This window comes from Dendropsophus ebraccatus, chromosome 7 (assembly GCF_027789765.1).
Source record: "Dendropsophus ebraccatus isolate aDenEbr1 chromosome 7, aDenEbr1.pat, whole genome shotgun sequence".
In the NCBI taxonomy this organism is placed as follows: domain Eukaryota; kingdom Metazoa; phylum Chordata; class Amphibia; order Anura; family Hylidae; genus Dendropsophus; species Dendropsophus ebraccatus.
In genome coordinates this window covers 59669362-59692374 of record NC_091460.1, presented here as the reverse complement: position 1 = coordinate 59692374, position 23013 = coordinate 59669362, and the positions used below count along the sequence as shown (strand labels likewise).

At 39.6% G+C, this 23013-nt stretch overlaps 1 protein-coding gene across 2 annotated transcripts in view; it reads left to right on the top strand.

The window, feature by feature from the left end:
• CORIN (corin, serine peptidase) overlaps window positions 1-23013 on the top strand; it is a 168024-nt gene that overhangs the window by 43771 nt on the left and 101240 nt on the right. For both annotated transcript variants that reach the window (XM_069977586.1, XM_069977585.1), the window contains exon 4: window positions 21004-21399. In XM_069977586.1, the coding sequence (XP_069833687.1) occupies window positions 21004-21399 (396 nt within the window). The remainder of the gene's footprint in view (window positions 1-21003; window positions 21400-23013) is intronic.

Sequence of the window (23013 nt, the reverse complement as noted above, 5' to 3'; positions counted from 1 at the left end):
TCCAATCAAGCGCTGTCCACTGGGTATGGCATGGCGTTGCAAAATTGAGTGATAGCCTTCCTTATTCAGAATCCCTTTTACCCTGTACAAATCTCCCACCTTACCAGCACCAAAGCAACCCCAGACTATCACATTACCTCCACCATGCTTAACAGATGGCGTCAGGCATTCTTCCAGCATCTTTTCATTTGTTCTGCGTCTCACAAACGTTCTTCTTTGTGATCCAAACACCTCAAACTTGGATTCATCCGTCCACAACACTTTTTTCCAGTCTTCCTCTGTCCAATGTCTGTGTTCTTTTGCCCATCTTAATCTTTTTCTTTTATTAGCCAGTCTCAGATATGGCTTTTTCTTTGCCACTCTGCCCTGAAGCCCAAAATCCCGCAGCCGCCTCTTCACTGTAGATGTTGACACTGGTGTTTTGCGGGTACTATTTAATGAAGATGCCAGTTGGGGACCAGTGAGGTGTCTGTTTCTCAAACTAGAGACTCTAATGTGCTTATCTTCTTGCTTAGTTGTGCAGCGCGGCCTCCCACTTCTTTTTCTACTCTGGTTAGAGCCTGTTTGTGCTGTCCTCTGAAGGGTGTAGTACACATCGTTGTAGGAAATCTTCACTTTCTTAGCAATTTCGCTTATGGAATAGCCTTTATTTTTAAGAACAAGAATAGACTGTCGAGTTTCAGATGAAAGTTCTCTTTTTCTGGCCATTTTGAGCGTTTAATTGACCCCACAAATGTGATGCTCTAGAAACACAATCTGCTCAAAGGAAGGTCAGTTTTGTAGCTTCTGTAATGAGCTAGACTGTGTTCAGATGTGTGAACATGATTGCACAAGGGTTTTCTAATCATCAATTAGGCTTCTGAGCCAATGAACAAACACATTGTACCATTAGAACACTGGAGTGATAGTTGCTGGAAATGGGCCTCTATACACCTATGTAGACATTTGCAGATAGAATAGTCATTTACCACATTAGCAATGTAAAGAGTGTATTTGGTTAAAGTTATCTTCATTGAAAAGTACAGTGCTTCTCCTTAAAAAATAAGGACATTTCAATGTGACCCCAAACTTTTGAACGGTAGTGTATATATATATATATATATATATATATATATATATATATATATACAGTATATATATATATATATATATATATATTTTTTTTTTTTTTTTTTTTTTTTTTTTTTTTCCCCTTTAACTGTTTTTTTTTTTATTCTTCTACTTGGAACTTAAAGGAAAATTTTCGCTATTTTTTTTTACTAAAGTATTGTATTGCCCCCCAAAAGTAATACAAATCACCAATATACATTTATTATGGGAAATGCACATATAGTGCTTTTTTCCCTGCACTTACTTCTGCATCAAGGCTTCACTTCCTGGATAAAATGTTGATGTCACTTCCTGGATTACATGGTGATGTCACGACCCAACTCCCAGAACTGTGCGGGCTGTGGCTGCTGGAGAGGATGATGGCAGAGCGATGCTCTGTGTCCCTCAGTGTCCCCCTGCCATCATCCTCTCCAGCAGCCACAGCCAGCACAGCTCTGGGAGTCTGGTCATGACATCCCTATTTTATCCAGGAAGTGAAGCCTTGATGCAGTAGTAAGTGCAGGGAAAAAAGCACTTTATGTGCCTTTTCCAAAATAAGTGTATATTGGTCATTTGTATAACTTTTGGGGGGCAATACAATACTTAAATAAATTTTTTTTGCTGGACTTCACCTTAAAATAACTTTAATAAATGTAATGACTTCAGTGTCTAGTAACAGGGGAAAAAATATATTGTTGGATCTTTATTTGTTAAATGAGTATGCTTGGTTGAGCATAGTGCTCGATCAAGCAAAAGGGTGCTCGATCAAACTCGTGGTGCTCAGGTAAAGGGGGCCAATAAATATGAGCACGACTCACCACGGTGGCTGAAGAAGTTGGATGCAGCCCTTGGGAGTCTGGGAAACCATGGATACAGCCAAAGGCCATACTTCTCTGTTCACCATTGACATCTGTTCTTGTGATCAGTGAGGGGTCCCAGCAGTCTCCCCTGCCAATCAGCTAATTATCCTCTATCCTGTAGATAAGGGATAACTTTTAATTCTAAGATGACTTGCTTCATATTTCCCACTGACTGTGGCATCTAGTTTCTGTTCATTTTTTGGCCAAAGTGAAGGCTAACCCTCAGTAATTTTAGACAAGCATGTTAAAGCAGCCTTTTCTGTCAGAAGAACCATATCATATTGTTTCTAAGAAACATAAGGATCCATCAAAGCTATGACTACTCTTAACAGGACAATTTGTATTTATTGCCAAGCATGAAAGAGAATCTGCCTTCAACCAGAAAGTTAGAGTCCAGGCTAATCAGAATCAGTTCTTTAGCTCATGACTGGATTAGCAGGAGGCAGGAAGGTAAAATGAAGGCACAACTGTGCCCAATAATTATTTCATGACATCTGACCCACACTGAGGCCTGTAATCTATTATCAAACCTTCTCATCTTTAAAGGTCAAAACTGCATAAGAAGGGCATATACAGATTTTGGAGATAGATTTATCTTTTCTAGACTTCAAAACTGTAAAAATATATAAGATAATATTTAAAATAATAATAATATTTAAAATAATAATAATATTTTCTCAGTATTTGCATGCGTGTTCAGACCACGATCAATCGAGATAGAGTTGGGAGAAACACCAGGCTAAACACTTCACTTCTAGTCATCGTCTTCTCCTTCTTCTTTTTCTTCTCTCTTTCACACTCTCTATATATATTTTTCTTTATGGCCTTTTAGTCATTGTCATCAGTGGATTACCTCATGAACAATCACCATTTTTGTATGGGTAAGATCTCTAGTATATGACCTTCAGTCCTGGCATTTGTCAATCACACCACCATGATCAGAAAAAAACAAAGCATCCTTCCTGGGTTATCTTTGATGCTCCTATTTCTGTTCCAGCCACTTCCATGTAACATCTATAGGATTTTATACTCTCTCTGTTCTTGAAGACTGATTCAGCTCTATTTTTGGATGGCTCAGTCATGCGGGGCATGGAGAAGGCAAAGGAGATGTATTTGATTATATTTTTTTAGAATTTTGTAATATGTGATGTTCATACTCACAGTTATTGTCCTGATGTTTCAGATTAACTAAATTACTTCTTTTTCATTTAGTATTTACCTAATTTCTCTGTGCCAGTACAAATCTTTTGTATTTAGAAGTCTATAAGTCTATAAGTTATCACTTTTCCCTTGCCCTCTATTAGCTATAACTTTATTTTTGACTGAGCCATGTGGGACTTTTTCTCACTGGATAAGTTGTAATTTTTTTATGGCACCATTTATTGTACTATAGAATGTATTGCAAAAACATAAAAATTAGTTGTGGCAATTTTTCTGCAACTTTTGGTTTCTGATGCTATTCACCGTATAGTAAAACAGGCACAATGACGACAATGGTTACAACAATATCAAAGTTATAGTTTTTGTTATACTGTACTTTAGATTGGACTTTTTCATCAAATAGTGGCAATTACGGAATTGTTTTTTTCTTTTTTTGTTTTATAGCATTCGCTGTAAAGGATAAATAATGTTCTCTGTGCACAGTGATACCAATTATATATTTTTTTTGCTCAGATTTTTATTAATTTAAAAAATGGAAACACTAGGGGGAATTTGAATTATTAATATAGGGCTTTGTTATATTTTATAAAACTTTTTTTATTACATTTTTAGAATCCATTGGGTACCAAATGTAGATAGATATTCTTCCCTAAAAGAAATGTCATGATTTTCTGTGTCTGTTGAAATAAAATAGAAAATAGAAAATTGCCTCCCTATGCCCCTGCATAAAATCAGTATATGACCTACACAATTTTACAAACCCATAGACTGGGGTTTCATGGTGGTTCCTGGTGGTGAGATCAGGAATCACCATGTAGCCTCAGCCTAAATGAAATCCCCAACACCCAGACATTTCCAAATATATAACCGATCTGACCAGAATTCACCTATGTGCTATACCTGAAAACTTAGGAATTCTGGCACCCCCTTTCTAACAATGTTATGTGCTTCATGTGGCTGCATCCAGAAATCAAGAGACAAAATAAAGCCATTAAAATAAAGCATTCTTCTTAGTTAGAGTTACAAAAAGTTAGCTTAAGAAATATTTTTAATACAATGTAAGGGAAATTTCACTGTTTAGACCTTTAGGCTATGTTCACACAACGCCTTTCTTCTGCAATTTTATGGCTGTCTTTTTTTATTGGCTCTCACTTTTTAGCAAAACTACGGACTTAATTTGAATAATATGACTGTATTTTTACTTCAGAATGCCCGCTGTCCGAAAAGACAGCTGTCAAACGGTAGAAAAAAGTCATTGTGTGTGCATAGACATATGCAGTTTCTTGCTTGTTTTCAAGTCTGTACTCTTCTGTGACTACCATCTGCTCAGTCTGAACTGTGTTCGTGCAGAGTCCTGGTAATGGTCATCAAGCTCTTCAAACAGACAATTCTTATGAAATCAAATGGCTTAAAACCTGGATAAAAACTGTTCCAGATTTGTTTAAGAAGTAAAACAATATAATTGAAACCAATGAAATAGTTTGATGTACGTCTAACAGTTCAAACCATGTATATCTCATTCAAACGTCTCATCTTTTATTCTACATGATATCCTGTCCATTTCATTTTAGAATAAATGAGACTTGGAAAAAACAAACAATCATTATTCTGTTTATTAAAATAGAAATTGAGTTTTAGATAATGATTTTTTTTTAAATTTCCCATCGTATTGTTTAAATAAATACTTGTAATCCATGTTTACCATCAAGGGCAGAAAATAGTCTATTAAGTAGTCAGGGACAAAGATGTTGGGAGAAAGTGTAAGCATGTGGCCATCCTCAAGGTCAAGTTGTCTTGTCTCGTGCAACATATGGTAGTCCTGAAAAGTTATAAGACCTGCATGAGTCATTTAGGATGATCATCATATTTATGATCCCTATAAATGTGGGTCATATATCAGCAAGACTCAGGGGATCATCTTACAGGGGACATGATTATATAGCCCCCAGTAAGAGCATACATTGATTTTACAATCTCTGAAGGGCTTTTCTAAATTAAAACACATATGTGTCCATGTGTCAGATCAAAGGGGGGGAGACACGGTCAAACCCCCCACTGTACTTGGAAATCTCCAAAAGTTTCATAGACATTTAATAGATCAGCAGCAAGCTTGTGTGACTCGCTGCTCTGTTCCAAATACTTGAGATCTGGGGGGAAATCCTTCCATAATCTGACACCTATTCTAGAAGATACATGTTTTAATACCCCCTTTTTGTATGTACAGTATTTATATTAGTAATTGTTCAGGATTTTTCTGCATTCATCATGAAACAATTAGTGGTCTGGGGGCAGCAGTATAAGGGTCAATATAACAAGCTTGGAAGTTGCCCAGTTTTTAGTAGCCTTATACACAATAGACCTTGTGGCAATGACTATTTCTGCTTTTGCAATCCATTTTTTGTAAAACCAGCCGGAGGCTGGGTTCACCCTACGTATATTTCAGTCAGTATTGTGGTCCTCATATTGCAACCAAAACCAGGAGTGGATTAAAAACACAGAAAGGATCTGTTCACATAATGATGAAATTGAGTGGATGGCTGCCATTTAATGGCAAATATTTGCTGTTATTTTAGAACAACGGCTGTTATATTGAAATAATGGCAGTTATTTACTGTTATATGGCGGCCATCCACTCAATTTCACCATTGTGTGAACAGATCCTTTCTGTGTTTTTAATCCACTCCTGGTTTTGGTTGCAATATGAAGACCACAATACTGACTGAAATATACGTAGTGTGAACCCAGCCTTAGGATGCATATAGAGCTGTAGCCAACTACTGTATTAACTCTTAGCCAACTATTAGCTTTCAGTATACATGTAGCAAAGTACTGTGGTTTTTAACAGTTTGTGAACCCTTCAAAATTTCTACATAAATTTGACCAAACATTATATCAGATTTTCACAACTAAAAGTAGATAAAAAAAATTGAAATCAGTCCAAATAATTGGACCCAGGCACTTATTTGTTGAGGGAAATTATTCTAAATCACATAAGAGAAAAAGTATGTGAACCTTTGCTTTCAGTATATGACCCCCTTTAGCCCATTCCTCCATATACAACAGCGTAATCAATAAAGTTACAGACTTTTACTTGGGAATTTCAAAAATTTAATATTTAGTTTTCTTTAACTATTGTTTGGATGTTGCAACTATTAGTAACCCCTTACACGGAATCAGTTTGACAGTAAATCCAATTATATTGACAGGTCCCCTTGACTACAGGGCCCCAGTAAACCTGCAAAGGCTACACATTTGGTATGTGGTACCCCGTACTGAAGTACATGATGTCATTGAGATCAGCAATTACAGCCTGCTGACATCTGAAATACAGTCTGCAAACTCAGGAGAGTGAGGGTAGGGTTATCCTAATAGAAACTGCCCCCTATAGTGCAGCAATCCTTAAAGGAATCTCTACTGATATGAGAGATGGAGGAGAACAAAGTGTTTAATGCTTTCATAAAAAATGTTGGCTTTTCAAAATGTTGGCATGAAAAAGAACAAATCTTTATCAAAATATGGTCAGAGTCAGAGTAGATTATAGTTTGAGAAACTATACTACAACTCCCTGATGCTACTGAAATCAAATGAGCGTGCCATTATTGTAATGTTTTGCATATTGCTCCATGCTGGAGAGATACCTCAACCAGTGGGAAATCACTGCCTTAGGGCAAACATGAGGTTCCCACAATGTAAGCATTCCAGGGAGTAAATGCTCAATCAAATGTTTCATATAGAGAATAAGTAAAAAAAACTGACAATTTGTTATACATAACTAACAGTGAAATGTGCGGTTGACCAACATTGATTGTTAGGGTTCACGGTCCCAACGATCAGCCAGTGAATGCTCGCTCATTGTCAGCTGTTTCCTGGGGCTTTTACACAGGATAATAACCGGCCCATTCAGCCCTTTATGGCTGTTTCCTAGGAAGCCTGAATTAAATAAAACGCTGGTCAAGGGGTCTCCAGGGGACATCAGCAGGAAGACTACTTTTAAAGTAAAGATTCACTCATTTTATCCAGATAAAAGATATTTGACAAATGAGGCAAAAAACTTTGACTAGAATATGGTAATGGGTAAAAATAATAGAAAGCTTCGCAAACTAAACATAACTCTGGCTCTTGACCCTTTACCCTTGCTCTTGCATGTCTCCCCGGAGGATCAGCCAATGTCTCATTTAACACGTCTTTATTTTAGTGGCAAAAAGATGTTGGCGAAATGGCTGACGTCTGATATGCCCACAATGTCCGAGGTACTGGCTCAGGTTAAATATTACCTGCAAATGGACCAACTGGAAACTGAGATGCAAAAGGAGAAACTTACAAAATCCTTTTTCAAAAAATGGACAACTTTTATTCGTACCTTTCTCACATCACAGGAAATCAAACAAGTGGTCCGTCCATTTAAGCTTACAGAATGGTATCTGAAGGGAGAGTTGGCTGGCTCTCTGGGCAGGCTGCAGGTATAATTCAGAGGGGTGTGTCCGGGGACATCTTTGTGTCTGTATGATATAATCGCTATACAGGAAAGGGTCTCTCTCGCAGGATACGGGGAGGGAGGGGGGATAGTTTGGGGGGTTCGGTTGGGAGGGTATATGTTGTTGATGTTGAGAACACGTGAGACTATGAAGCAAGATATGACAGCAGAAGGAGAGTCATATGGCGAGATGTTCCAATGGGTATGACTATGCAGACACTTATTGATATCATTATTGTTAGGAACTAATAGTGTATTTCAATTCTCATGTGTTACCACATTGTTTCATGAAGGCCTGTAGCTGCACTTTATAACAATATGTTGTTATATAAAATTTTATGTTGAAAAAACAATAAAAAATATATTTAAAAAAAAAAAAATATTGAAAGCTTATTCAAGCAAGAGTCTTCATTGATACATTGCCCTCTATAAATCTATATATGCAAAAAAGGGCCCCTTGGTATTAGGTTTTCCTTCCCTGGAGGGATATCTGGCTATTTTCATGTTTTGAAACTCGCAACTGAGACTCCACAGACCCTTTTTTGCAAATTTATAGGGGGCAATGTATCAATGGAGACTCTTGAGTGAGTACTTCACTGGATTTTCATCCACTGATCTCCCTGAGCTCAGTGATTGCTGTGTTTTGCAGCTCTGTGTATTGTTGGGGGGTCGAGTTTCTGCCCAAATCACGCCTGGGGCTGGAACTTCAGCCTTCATAAAAATACCATCCCTATTATATTTCCTTGCTTGCGATAGAGCCTCTTTAGAGTGTGACTAAGCTAGCACTGTATCCTGATATTTTTGGACTAACCATTCTCCATGACTACTGATTTTGTACTGCCACAACCTATAGATTATGACCCGACTAGTTGACCTTGCTTATATTGTGTTTGTACACCTTGGGGGAGATTTATGAAGACTGGCGTACGAGTACCCCTTTTCCCCAGCAGAAGCACGCCTCTTAGTGAATCCAGCCAGCCAGGAGCCCGAACCTGCGCCTGCCGTACTAAATCTTCCAGCAGGTGTAGATTTGGATCATGATTTATGCCTGCAAGCAGGCGGAAATCATGATAAATGAGGCGCGTGAGGAGGCCACCCCTTCCCCCTGCATTGTCACTTCCCCCTAAGCTCCCCCAGCCGGCCCATCGGGCAAGCGGGGCATACGGCAGGCGTACGCCAGGGAAAAGGGGCAAATCTGCACCTTCTCCCTGGCGTACTCCTCGGGTGGGCGTTTCGTAAATGCCCCCCCTGTCTCTGTTTAGTGTTCCACTTGTACCAGTATAGGACCGGTCTTCAGGTTGGGGCCGGCCTGCTAAGGAGCTGATCACTCCAAGAGGAAGAGACAGCATTGGGGCTGTCGTGTGTCTCTTGGTCTCAGCCTGACAAAAGATCACTTTTTTGCAGTCATCTTATTATCATCACTGGCAAGATTACAATCACAGGTTACACTAAGATATAGATAATACACAATCCACCATTCACAATGTGATAAGTGATGGTCACAGCTCCCCTCCACGCCCTTCCTGCACTCTTACCTCTGCACGGTTCACAAAGTATGCCGACAATACTGTCCTTTAGAAGTAAATAAGTCAAGTCTGCAGGTTTGTATGGTCCATCTGGCTGCTGTAAAGCATATCTCTAAATGCTGCTAACAGCGGATTGTGCAAGATGGCTTCCCCCATAATCATGTACAGAAAATGGAATGGGAAGAGATTTGCAATAAAAAAAAAAATCAAATAAAAGAAAATATATATATTAGAGATGAGCGAACCTCGAGCATGCTCGAGTCCATCCGAACCCGAACTTTCGGCATTTGATTAGCGGTGGCTGCTGAAGTTGGATAAAGCCCTAAGGCTATGTGGAAAAAATGGATATAGTCATTGGCTGTATCCATGTTTTCCAGACAACCTTAGAGCTTTATCCAAGTTCAGCAGCCCCCGCTAATCAAATGCCAAATGTTCGGGTTCTGATCAACTCGAACCCGAACCCGGTTCACTCATCTCTAACATATATATATATATTTTTTTATTTTTTTTTCTAAAAAATATAGCTGATGCGGTTCATTTAAAGCATTAGAAGAAGAAGAAGGAGGTTCTAATGAGCGGAACTAAACTTTTTTTTATGCAGTTTATTGCTGTGGGGTAAAAATTCAGAATCTTGATGAATAGATGATTCTGATGAATCTGGGCATTATTAAGTTCACACAATGTGACACTCTCTGATGTTTTTCTAACCGCATGCATGTTGTTCTAGCTGCAGTCAATGACACTAAATTCCTCTCCTCATCTACTTGCCTCCCAGCAAGAAAAAGAAAAATATCTAGAGTATGATACGCTCCCAGAACATATCTCCGTCTCCTAATAACAGGCCATGACTATAAATAGCTGCACCATGAAATGCCTGGGATATATTTACACACAAGATTTCAAGTGAATTACAGCACAAGCAAAACTGATTAAATTGACAAAGCCTCGAAAAGAGAAAGAAAGGATATTAGATTATAGCATGAACTCGGCTGTGCTATACAAATCATTTAGTTTGTCTTATGTCAGAGGTTTTACTGAAAAAAGCTGAAATCAAAGCTTCTGCATTGTATTCTTGTGAAGATGACATCTATTGCAGTCTACAACCGGGTTAAATGATGCTAAATAATTCATAGAAGGTATAGGCTTTCATTTATCTCAGGACACAAAAAAAACATCATATGACCTCCTTGATAGCATCAGCCTGCCGCTGCCAGCTTCTAAATATACAATTGGGCAGAACTGTGCCCTTTCAGAAGCCAATAGTGAATGAGATAATCTTTAAATACATGACATTTAAAAGCTGATGAGGAGGAAATGTTATCTCAGTTCAGGAAACTGAATTGGTAACAGTAACCTATTAGCAATTTATGCTGAATATTCAGGTATGTTATGTATTTGACCACAAATGTACTGAATCTGAATATCAATATAATGGAAAAATGAATTCAGTGCTTGTAGAAGGCCTTTACTGCCTCAGAACTTAGGTTTACTCATCAACCCCTCGATTTTGAATATTTTGAGCCATCTCCTGTCTTTCTAGCTGTCGAGGTTTCTGAGTTACACATTTTTGTAAAAGCCAGTCTATATCCAAGATGGCACCAGCTAGGAAAGTACATTTCCCATCATGCAGTGCTTCTCCCTGATTGGTCCCTTTATGTGCCTGCCCCCTTAGCTTTCTTTCCCACTGCTACTCACTACTAAGTTGCATAGTAAATGGGACATTTGGGGGGTGAGTAGTAACTGCTGAGTGACGAAGAAGGTAAATAAAAGCCAGCCAGGCTTGGATCCACAGAAACCCAACCTGTCCAATACTCTTGCCAGTCACTTAGTGGAGAGCAGGATAAGGATATGTGCACACTGTTTTCAAGCACTACTCCACTACTCAGTAACAGCTGAAGGCAGAACACAACTGCAGCCTCCTCTTGCTGCCATCCCTGTATCCCAGTGCTCCCCTCAGCCACTGGCTCCCTCCCATGCCAGCTCCGATTAGCCCTCTGGATCTGGATACATCAATGCCGCAGCCTCCTTTTTCCACCGTCCCCGCATGCCAGTGCCCCCCTCAGCCACCAGCTCCCTCCCATGCCAGCCCCAATAAGTTCCCTGGACACATCAATTCCACAGCCTTCTCTTGGCACCATCCCCGCATCACAGTGCCCCCCTCAGCCTTCATCTTCCTCCAGAGCGAGCCCCAATTATCCCCCCGGAACTGGACACATCAATGTTCCTGTACACTGAAGAGCACGGCCGCAGCCTCCTCTCGCTGCCGTCCCTGCTTTACAGTGCCCTACTCAGACACCAGCTCCCTTCCACTGCTACTGAGAAAAAAAAACACTGTACAGAGTCCAGCATTACCCCCATGTGAAAGTATAGTGATTACAGTGCAGTTATATTCAGTGACTCATAGGAGACGTCTTCTCTCATCAGAGTTATTCAGTTTCCCTTTTTTTTTCTCTATTTGGTCTGGGCCATTATGAAAACTTCTGTTATCCATGATGCAGAATCTATCTGACAAACATTTTTGGCTCTGCACATTGCCAGCACCCCCCTTACCCCTATATAATACCCCATCCATAGTGTCCCAAACATGAATAGTCCCCCCTATTTAAGAGACTCACAATAATTATCCCCTGCTGTTCCTCCACGCTACAAACACCTTACTTTTTGCCCTTACACTTAATAATATCCCTTCTGTGCCTCCAAACTACTATAAGGCCTCCTTCTTTGCCCCCAATTAACAATAATCCCCCTTCTGTGACCATAAATAGCAATATTCCCCCTTCCTGTTCCCCCCAAGTAGTGAAGATACTTTCCCATCTGTGCCCTCAAGTAGCAATAATCCCTCCTTCTGTGCCGAGAAATAGCAATACTCCACTCTGCTGTGCCCCCAAATAGGGATAATCCCCTCTCCTGTCCTGTGCTCCCCAGTATTGATATTTCCCCTCCTGTACCCCCAAGTAGCAATAATCCCCCTTCTGTGCCCAGAAATAGCAATAATCCCCCCTCCTGTGCCCCTGAGTAGTGATAATCCCCCCTTCTGTGCCCCCAAATAGCGATCTTCTCCCCTCCTGTGCCCCTTGAGTAACAATAATCTCCCCTCTGTGCCCAGGGATAGCAATAATTCCCCCTCTTGTGCCCTCAGATGTGATGATTTGCCCCTCCTGTGGCGCCCAGTAATGACCCCCCTCTTGTGTCCTCTAGTAGCATCCCCAATTTTCTTACATAATGAAGTAAAAAAACCAAGTCACTCACCTCTCCAGTCGCTCCCACAGTGCTATACCCCTCTGGATGCCTGATGCAGGCTGTCTCACCGATCTTATGGAGCAGCCTATGCTAGTCAGACATCACAAGTTGCTCCAGATCACTTCTAGATCGTAGGCCTAATGCAGTCTTTAGTCTAAAAGTGAAAGACATAGCAGAGAGCTTTTTGTTCCCTACTCTGTGCTTCCTATCAACTGTGTCTGCACCTTTATAAGGAAACAGACACAGTACCAGTACAGGAGCAGGTCGTCTGGCATCAGACTTTGGAATCCCTGCTTCTCTACACATATTCCATTTTTTAATACGCTATTAACTTAGTGTGAAATGGATTATGCGTACAGGGGCAGAGACATCAGTCTATTGCTGAATTCCACTCACCGTACCCCCTCCTCCTTGCGGTCGCCAGCTGGTTGAGACAATTGTAAAGGAATTTTTTCTTTTACTGTGCAGGTGCCGCACAACAGGTGCCTAGTGGCGAATACAGCCCTCCCCCTGTAGGTAGTTTGCCACCTTTAGGGTGGAGCCCCTTGAAGGTAATTTGAACCCTCTGATAGTAGGACCCCATCATCAAAATAAAAAATAAAAAAAGTCCCCAATGTCTACTGTTAAAGGGGTTATCCAGCGCTACAAAAACATGGCCACTTTTCCCCCTACTGTTGTCTCCAGTTCAGGTGTAGTTTGCAATTAAGCTCCGTTTACTTCAATGGAACTGAGTTTCAAAACCCCACCCAAACTGGAGACAACAGTAGGGGGAAAGTGGCCATGTTTTTGTAGCGCTGGTGAACCCCTTTAACACTTCTAGGTTGCTGGCAGCTTCTTTCTGCAGTCATTAGAGACCACTAGAGGACACATGATGACATCACTCATTGTGCACATTGTTGAAGTGGTAATGGCATTGCTCAGCCACAGGCATCTTGTTTCCATCTTGCCCATAGTAGTGCCATAGTACCCTGTATCACAGCTGTATCACATAGCTAATCTACCCTAGAAACAACACTTTTTAGACGGATTTATGTTGACAGTAAAGTGTGTTACACCATATGGTTCAGAGTATAGAGATGCAGGTGACCTCCTGGGCCTCCATACAGCCTCTGTGCACATGGATACTGTATATGTTTGACATCCAATAATGTACTTATAGGTCTGTAACCTTTTTAGTGGTTGCGTATGAGCCATGAAAAATTGATTTTAAGCTCAACGAGAGGGGGCAAGATGAAAGATTTAATTATCTGCATACAATACTGTACAATATATTGATGCTATAAATAATATAGATACATTCTAGGTTGTCAACATTGGCGCATTGATTGGGGGCAGATTATTGTTTCTATAGTAACCTACTTTACAAAAAACATATGCAACATATAATGCAACGTAACTATGGAAAGTCGATCTAAGCCTTGTCTCTTGGCCACATGCTGTTCCCCTCCAAATGAAATTTTCCATTGAAATGCACTGTGCCCATACTAGACCTGTGGGTGAGAGAGGAAGCAAGCGAGAGAGAGATAAAGAGAGTGGCTTCTGCTTCCAGTAAGAATATGGCCACACGTGAAGTATACTGTACATCACATGAAACTCCATGAGGAAAATCTGCAGTGTTTAAGTAAATGTGGGTGAGATTTCAATTTTATTTCACCAGCGATACCCCTTTAAGATCTGCAGCATGTTTGTATACATGAATATTACAGGATTCTCTTATAGTAATTTTTAAATGTTATTTGTAATACATTATTTTGGGAGCAGCCATCTTGCCTAAGCTGTTTTTAACAGTATTTAGTGACATGTTTTACACTTAGCCTCATGAACATAGACACAATGAACATCTCAACACCCTGTTTCTTGTACAGGGCACATTTGTGAGCATGCTCTGTTGGGATATTCCACAGGAGAGGGGGACTAAGTGGTGAGCAGCAACTATTGTGTGTATCCTTGTTATCTATATACTGGTATCACCTCTCACTGTACTCCTGTCTTTGTTATCTATATACTGGTGTTACCTATCACTGTACTCCTGTCTGTGTTAACTATGTACTGGTGTTACCTATCACTGTACTCCTGTCTGTGTTATCTATATACTGGTGTTACCTATCACTGTACTCCTGTCTGTGTTATCTGTATACTGGTGTTACCTATAACTGTACTCTTGTATGTGTTATCTATATACTGGTGTTACCTATCACTGTACTCCTGTCTGTGTTATCTATATACTGGTGTTACCTATCACTGTACTCCTGTCTGTGTTATCTATATACTGGTGTTACCTATCACTGTACTCCTGTCTGTGTTATCTATATACTGGTGTTACCTATCACTGTACTCCTGTCTGTGTTATCTATATACTGGTGTTACCTATCACTGTACTCTTGTATGTGTTATCTATATACTGGTGTTACCTATCACTGTACTCCTGTCTGTGTTATCTATATACTGGTGTTATCTATCACTGTACTCCTGTCTGTGTTATCAAAACACTGGTGTTACCTATCACTGTACTCCTGTCTGTGTTATCTATATACTGGTGTTATCTATCACTGTACTCCAGTCTGTGTTATCTATATACTGGTGTTACCTATCACTGTACTCCTGTCTGTGTTATCAAAACACTGGTGTTACCTATCACTGTACTCCTGTCTGTGTTATCTATATACTGGTGTTACCTATCACTGTACTCCTGTCTGTGTTATCTATATACTGGTGTTATCTATCACTGTACTCCTGTCTGTGTTATCAAAACACTGGTGTTACCTATCACTGTACTCCTGTCTGTGTTATCAAAACACTGGTGTTACCTATCACTGTACTCCTGTCTGTGTTATCTATATACTGGTGTTACCTATCACTGTACTCCTGTCTGTGTTATCTATATACTGGTGTTATCTATCACTGTACTCCTGTCTGTGTTATCTATATACTGGTGTTACCTATCACTGTACTCCTGTCTGTGTTATCTATATACTGGTGTTACCTATCACTGTACTCCTGTCTGTGTTATCTATATACTGGTGTTATCTATCACTGTACTCCTGTCTGTGTTATCAAAACACTGGTGTTACCTATCACTGTACTCCTGTCTGTGTTATCAAAACACTGGTGTTACCTATCACTGTACTCCTGTCTGTGTTATCTATATACTGGTGTTACCTATCACTGTACTCCTGTCTGTGTTATCAAAACACTGGTGTTACCTATCACTGTACTCCTGTCTGTGTTATCAAAACACTGGTGTTACCTATCACTGTACTCCTGTCTGTGTTAATAGGAAGGGCATCTAGGAAATCATCTGTACAGAACAAGAAGTTTTAGCTTAGTTTTAAGCCTAGTGTCCAAAATAAAAACTGCAAGATATCAGGGTTACTTCATAATCTAGATCAGGGGTGTCAAACTCAAATACACGGTGGGCCAAAATTAAAAAAATTAGACAAAGTCGCGGTCCAACCTTGATATTTATTGAAGAGGGCATTCGGCGGTCCTGGCACTGTCAGATTTGCATGCGGCATTCCTGGCACTGTCAGTGGTGTGTGTTTCCTAGCGCTGTGCACTATAGTAAATGATAAGATAAATTTCTATGATATGGTTAAACCCTAACCCCAATAGTAGTTACCCACTATTTCCCCAAGCAGTAGGTAATCCCATAACTGTGTTATATAGAAGCCAGCCCTCCCCAAGTCATTTTTAAAGTAGCCAGCCCTTCCCCATAGTATGTTATATAGTAGCCAGCCCTACCCAAGTCTCTTATACAGTAGCTAGCCCTCCCCCATAGTATGTTATATAGAAGCCAGCCCTCCTCCATAGACGCAACCTTCCTGTGGCTCCAGAGCTCCTCCGGAAGATGCTTACATACTGCTAGGCCGCAGGCCTGCCGCCTACAAGATTATAATATGGGAGGTCTGAGCGGCCGTTCGGACCTTCCATATTATAAGCTGCAATGTCGGCGGGCCAGATTTATTAAAACAGAAAAATAGTCTGGCGGGCCAAAAATAATGGCACCGCAGGCCAGAGTTTGACATGTCTGATTTAGATTGTAAAATAAAATAAAAAATTACCAACATGTTTAACATAAGAAACTTAATTTAAACACAGGGGCGCAACGAGAAACAGCTGGGCCACATAGTACATTTTTGATTGGGCCCTCCACTCCCCGACTGACCACTACGCTGACCAGTGTAGTCTTAAACTTATGTTACATGGTTATTAACATACATGTAACTTTTACTGACCAAATCCAGTATACTGATTATTACCAATAATACCAATATACAAGGGGCAACTATTACCACCACACCATGACCACTCATAGTACCACTATACTGTTACTGACCAAATCCTATATACTAAGATGAATAATACAAACAGTACCAGATTACAACAATTACTAAACCCCCAGTAGTAAGCCTGCCAGTATGTAGCATACCCTGTTAAAGCATCCTCCTGTGAGTAATCCCCCTGGTAGTTAGAATCCCCCCCCCCCTAGTCACACTTAGACATCCCCCTGTAGATACTCTACCCTGGTAGTTAGCCCCCTCTCCTTATGTAGTTATCTCCCGTGGTACTTAGCCCCTCCTGTAAGAAATTCAATTAGATGGGAAATTGATCGGCAGTGCACACACCATATAGAATAACAGCTGTAAATGATTACGACCATCCAAATATGATCGTTATTTACTACCTGCTTTTGCAAAATGCCTTTATTTTACTCTGTTTGTATAATTTTGTTATGTTTTGTATGATTTAAAAAATGTGTTGAAGAGGGGAAACAGCTGGATAATGCTTTTCAATTCACTGATAGTTTTCTTTAAGGCATCACAAATGTAACCTGCTAATATGTCCCTATTGTGCACAGGGGACTGAGGATGAAGGTAAGTTTATTACCTTCATCCTCTGCTCTGTTTGTAGTTAATTACCTAGGCTAGTAAGGCTGTTGGTGTACTGGGGACGTCCAAAGTGCACTGATCTGCCCCTGGCTAGCCTGCCCCTTCCATCTGGAGGTGAGCTGGATTGGTATACTGGGGGAAGTAATTACGGCCCCCAGTGCACCAAACTGCCTTTCTAGGCTAGTACAGAGGATGAAGGTAAGAATCTTCATCCTTAGCGCCCCATGCGCAGTAGGGACATATCAGCAGGTTAGATTCATCTCACCTGCTGATAGTTTACCAGTTGAGGATATGGGAGGATGATCTCCACCTCATTGGGTTAAGTACGTTATTAACTTTTTGAAACATATTATTAGCCTTATACAACTTTCTATAGAGGACCTTTTACCATTGTTATATGTATAATTGACTGGATGGCTTCCTTTTTTAAACTATTGTTTATTTTAAGCTGAGATTCTGTACATTGTGTGTTGCTTTTGATATAATAAAGCTCTTGAAAAAAATTCTTAAAAAGATGTTTTTTTAAATTATTGTTTTACGAAACCTTTTTTTTTACCGGCAACTTTTACTTTGAGGCTATATTCACACACCACCAAAATGATTTGCTGGTGTGTGAAATAGCTGTTAAATGGTCTTTATTCCATTACTTTTCTGTAGAAACAGCTGCTGGGGCATACCTAGTGTTATGGGCCCCCAGGTAGTTAAGTACTAGCTTCTAGCATTGTATACTTATAGCACAGGGCATTAAAGAGTTAAGTCCACCCATAACATTCCGTGACATATCAATCTTCAGTATCTTCATACACAACACGTGATGACTATAAATAAATAAATGTTTTTCTATGTTCTTTCTTAATTAATTTATTTATCAGAATTAAAACAGAAGCATATGTAAGAGTTTAAAGTTCATATGAGCAGCAGCTGTTTAAGAAAAAAGTGCTCGCTGTTGGTGCTGTCACATTTCCAAGTGAATAGGAAAATGAATAGCTTTTAATAAAATCTATCAGCAAAACTACATCCAGGCTTCCCCGTATAAGCATTGAGCCTATGCCTGCCATTGTAGGATTTTTCTCAGATCTTAAAGTGACACTGTCACCCCCTTTTTGCATTCTGACATCTCTACACAGGTGTAAAGGGTAAATTTAGCAGTTTTCACACATTATTTTATATCATACGTCATGGTGCTTGTTTAAGTAAAAAGTCATCTTTTATGAACTGCAGATTGCGCCACATAGCCCCGCCCACAACGCCACAGTTGGCCCCGCCCCCTTGGCGGCCATTGGTGTGCTGACCTAGAGGGGGTGGGGCCTAGACCTTTAGGCCAGCCTGTTCCAATGGCTGGTGAGGGGGCGGGACCAACGGTGGTGTTGTGGGTGGGGCTAAGTGGCGCTAGTGCCGCGAGGCCCTGCCCACTTAACATAATCTGCAATTGATAAAAGATGACTTTTTACTTGAACAAGCACCATGACATATGATATAAAATAAGGTATGAAAAACGCTAAATTTACCCAATACACCTGTGTAGAGATGTCAGAATGCACAAAGGGGGTGACAGTGTCACTTTAAGCAACTTACAAGTGGTCCACCATCAATGAAGTGCCCTATTATTAACATCTACCCAATTCCTTTAAAGGGGTTATCCAGCGCTACAAAAACATGGCTACTTTTCCCCCTCTCTTGTCTCCAGGTCAGGTGTGGTTTGCAATTAAAGGGGTTATCCAGCGCTACAAAAGCATTGCCCTTTTTCCCCCTACTGTTGTCTCCAGTTCAGACTGGAGACAACAGTAGGGGGAAAGTGTCCATGTTTTTGTAGCACTGGATAACCCCTTTAGGCTCAATTTACTTCAATGGAACTGAGTTTGAAACCCCACCCAATCTGAAGACAAGGGAGGGGGAAAAGTGGCCATGTTTTTATAGTGCTGGATAAACCCTTTAAAGTATCAATATTTGGCAACCAGTGGCTCCTAATATGTGGTATTATAACTGGTTTATGCAGCATAGCCTCATAATATTGTCCAGTTAATCCCCTTTAAACGATTCTGTAGAACCTTTAGATCATTGATTCATTGCATGCAGATGCTTTCTGTTTTTTTTTAATTTAAGACCTACATTCTTGTATGCTGGTCTTCGTAAATCCCCCCCAGAGAGTCTATGTTCATACACTGTTGAAAGTTAATGGATGGCCGTCATTTAATGGCAAAAAGAAAGAGACAGGGGAAGGGCGCTTCCTAGTGCAATACCTGGGTTACTAGATAGCAATAGTGTAAAAGATTTTCAATGTGCTCACCTTTTCGTGTTGTGCAATGATAGGCACAACACTATATCAGACATGATGCCGCCAATACCGCAGCATAGCAGAGGATCATCCACACAGCGTGTGGAGTAGATACACCCACGATCCTTCCAAATAGCATAGCGCAGGTATACAGGCAAGGTAGTCAATGGTAAGCCTTGTGTGGCTGGTTACCAATAGATATGACTCCCAAGCCAGATAATGGTAAAAACTGCCAGAGTAAATTTATTTAAAAGATAGCAACGCGTTTCGGCACTCTAGTCCATCAGTGCCTTTCTCAAGCTTAACCTTTGGAAGGATCGTGTGTGGGCCCTAAAGTCTTTTAAGTACCCTGTTACTCTGGCGTCATTTAATGGCAAATATTTCTTTTTTTTTCTTAACCATGGCTATTGTTTTAAAAGAAGGGTTGTTATTTGTCATTAAATGATGGCCATCCACTCAATTTCAACAGTGTGTTTGAACATAGCCTTTCTGTGTTTTTAATCCACTCTGGTTTTGGTTGCAAAATACTGACCAAAATACTGAGCAAAAATACTGTGTGGGAACATGGCCTAAGGTTATGTTCCCACTAGGTAAAAATAGCAGGTGTCTTTCTTGGAAGACCATAATTTCACAGCAGATAACAGTCGGTGTTTTATAACAATGCCCATTATTTGCCATGAAATGATGGCTATCCGAGGAAAACAGAAGTTATTTTTACAGAGTGGGAACATAACCTAATGCAGTAAAACTCATGTGTTACGTTGTCTATAGGGTTTTTGTTATGCTTTACTGCCTTAAAATTTTTTTTAATCTAGGAATATTCGGAAGTAGCTTTGTCAGAGGAAGTAACATACATCCCCTCTCATTTGGGCATCAACAGAAATCAATAGCTTTATTTACACCTTAAAGCTATGTTCATGCAATTTTTTTTAGTAAAATAACGGCCGTTAAATTAATTCACAATAATTGCTGTTATTTACTGATTTTAATTATTCCCACTGAAGTCAAAGTAAATAATGGTTATTAGTTTACACAATGTATAGAACAACGGGCGTTATTTACATCAGCTGTCAAATTAATGTTCTTGCCATTCTTCTGCGGACGTTATTTTACCAATAACGGTCGTTATTTTTAGTTGTTTTTTTTGTTTTTTTGGCTGCCATTAACCTAAATTCTAATTAAATCATTAACAGACTCTCCCAAAAGGGTGAAACTATGGCTGTTTTTGCAATAATGACCCAATGGCTGTAATTGCAATCATGGCAGCTTAAGTATGGTTAATAATGGCTGTTAGTTTAGATTTAAAATAACGGCCCTTATTTTTAGTGTAATCTGAAAAGTATGGAAATATGGAAAATTGGATAAGGTTAATACTTACTGGTAGATTATTATATAAATTAAACAATCCAAAAATTGTTAAAAAATAGCAATAAAGTATAATATACAATAAAGTAAATATTTCTAACTTTTATAATTTTTTTCCCAATAGGTGTAATTGACAGGAACTGCTTTGACTCTAATAGAAGTGACACATTAACCAATGGAATTGGATCTTCTGACATTCCTTTTTTTAAGATGAGTGACAACGCCTCAGTAAGAGTACGAGAGTGGGATGGACAAACTCCTCTGTGGAAATCTACAACCCAAACTGACCAAAGTCATACAAACTTTAGCAGAGGGATAGAGTCTCTGCTTCCAAATCAACTTTCCCCTTTTACACATAGCACAAAAACTGAGATTGGACAGACCAAAGAACATACAGAAGTCGAGAGCAGGTTTGGTTCTGCAAGCAACTCGCCTACTACAACCTCTTCAAAGTTTCGGGATAATGAACCTATTAGTCCAACGTTGAAGTCAATGTTCCCTGCAATTGTATCTAAACAAGGTATGAGAATGTGTAGGATTGTGAAATATATTACTCGTTTTTAGATTTAGGTCTGCATTTTTTCAACACCCCAAAGAAAAATATAAGATCATTATCAAATTGTATCTTTCGGACCTATAGCTACATTTATGATTGGTAGTTATAGATATGGTGAGAGATTTACCATAATTTACATTTATTATATCGTTTAAATCAACACTAGTTCATAGCTGGCAAAGATTTCAATTTCTGGTGCATGGACAGGCAAGATGCGCCAAATGCGTTAAAAGTTTGTATGTCTTAATAAATGTGTCACACCTCATATAAAATATTATAATGAAGCATAACCAGCTCATCTGGTGGGTGCTAAGCTCTCTCCAACCCCTTCATGTTAAAGGTCATTGATGCCCGGATGTCAAGGTCAAATTGAAGCAATGTTCCTCCTCACCTTCTAAGAGCCATAAAATTTTTATTTTTCCACCTACAGGTCTGGTTGGGGCGTCATTTCTTTGAGTCATGATCTCTAGTTTTTATTATCATATTGGTGTAAAAGAAAAATTTTGATTGCTTTTTATTAAATTTTTTTCTAATACATTATTTTAATAAATCAACAATTCTGGTTGTTTTTTCTCTTTTTGTTTATTTTTTATATTTTTTTTATATTTTTATTTGTATAATGGCAAAGGAGGTAATATAGATGTTTATTGGGGCTTTATTTTATAGTTGTTTTTTTCAAATATGTTTTAAAACTTTTTTTTATTTATTGTTTTACACATTTTATATTGCATATATAAGTCCCTTAGAGGACTTTTATATGCAATGCTCTTATTGCATATACTAATGGATGCTATGCCATAGCATAGCATTGATCAGTACTATCGTCAATCTTTGCATAGAGTCTGCCTGAAAGCATGCACAGATCACTAATCTGTCAGGTCGGAAGTACCCCCGCTTTTCAGAGTAAGTGATCAGGATGGCTGGGGGGTCCCAATCAGTCTGTGACAGCTGCTTATCTTGTCAATGACTTTCTTAAATGCCACAATGCATAGTGGTTAAAGGATTATTGACAGGCAGCTGTGTGACCAGTGACACTGATGTGTGCGGGACCTCTCACAATGGAGTGGTCCCGCACACATTTAAAGCCCCTTTACTATAGGAACATATATATATATAAGTTTCTACTGCACAGGGCATGTGCAATAGGAATGTATCTATAGGTATTTTGGACATGAAGGGGTCAATGATGGTTCCCCCCACCCCTGTATGACTCTGCTCCATTAGAATCAATGGAGCTGTATCATAGAGGGGCGGGGTTTTTCTCCCACTGGGGGTGGGTCAGCCCGCCTCCAGTGCTTCAGCTCAGGCCTGATGGTACATTCCCTTTAACACAAAATAAAGCCCATATGTGAACACAGCCTACACCAAACAAGACAAGAGGCCCGTTTTTTTCCTGCAAAAGGCAAAATTGGCAAATTTATCTGCCCATCTCTTTAATAAGATATAAATGCAAAGTAAAAAAACAATTTTATCTAATCCAGCTAACATGTCAGACATCTGCTTCATATGGATAGGTTGTACCAGATGCAGTACAGATTTTCGCTATAGTGTAATGAACTATGAACAAAGCCTCCCTTA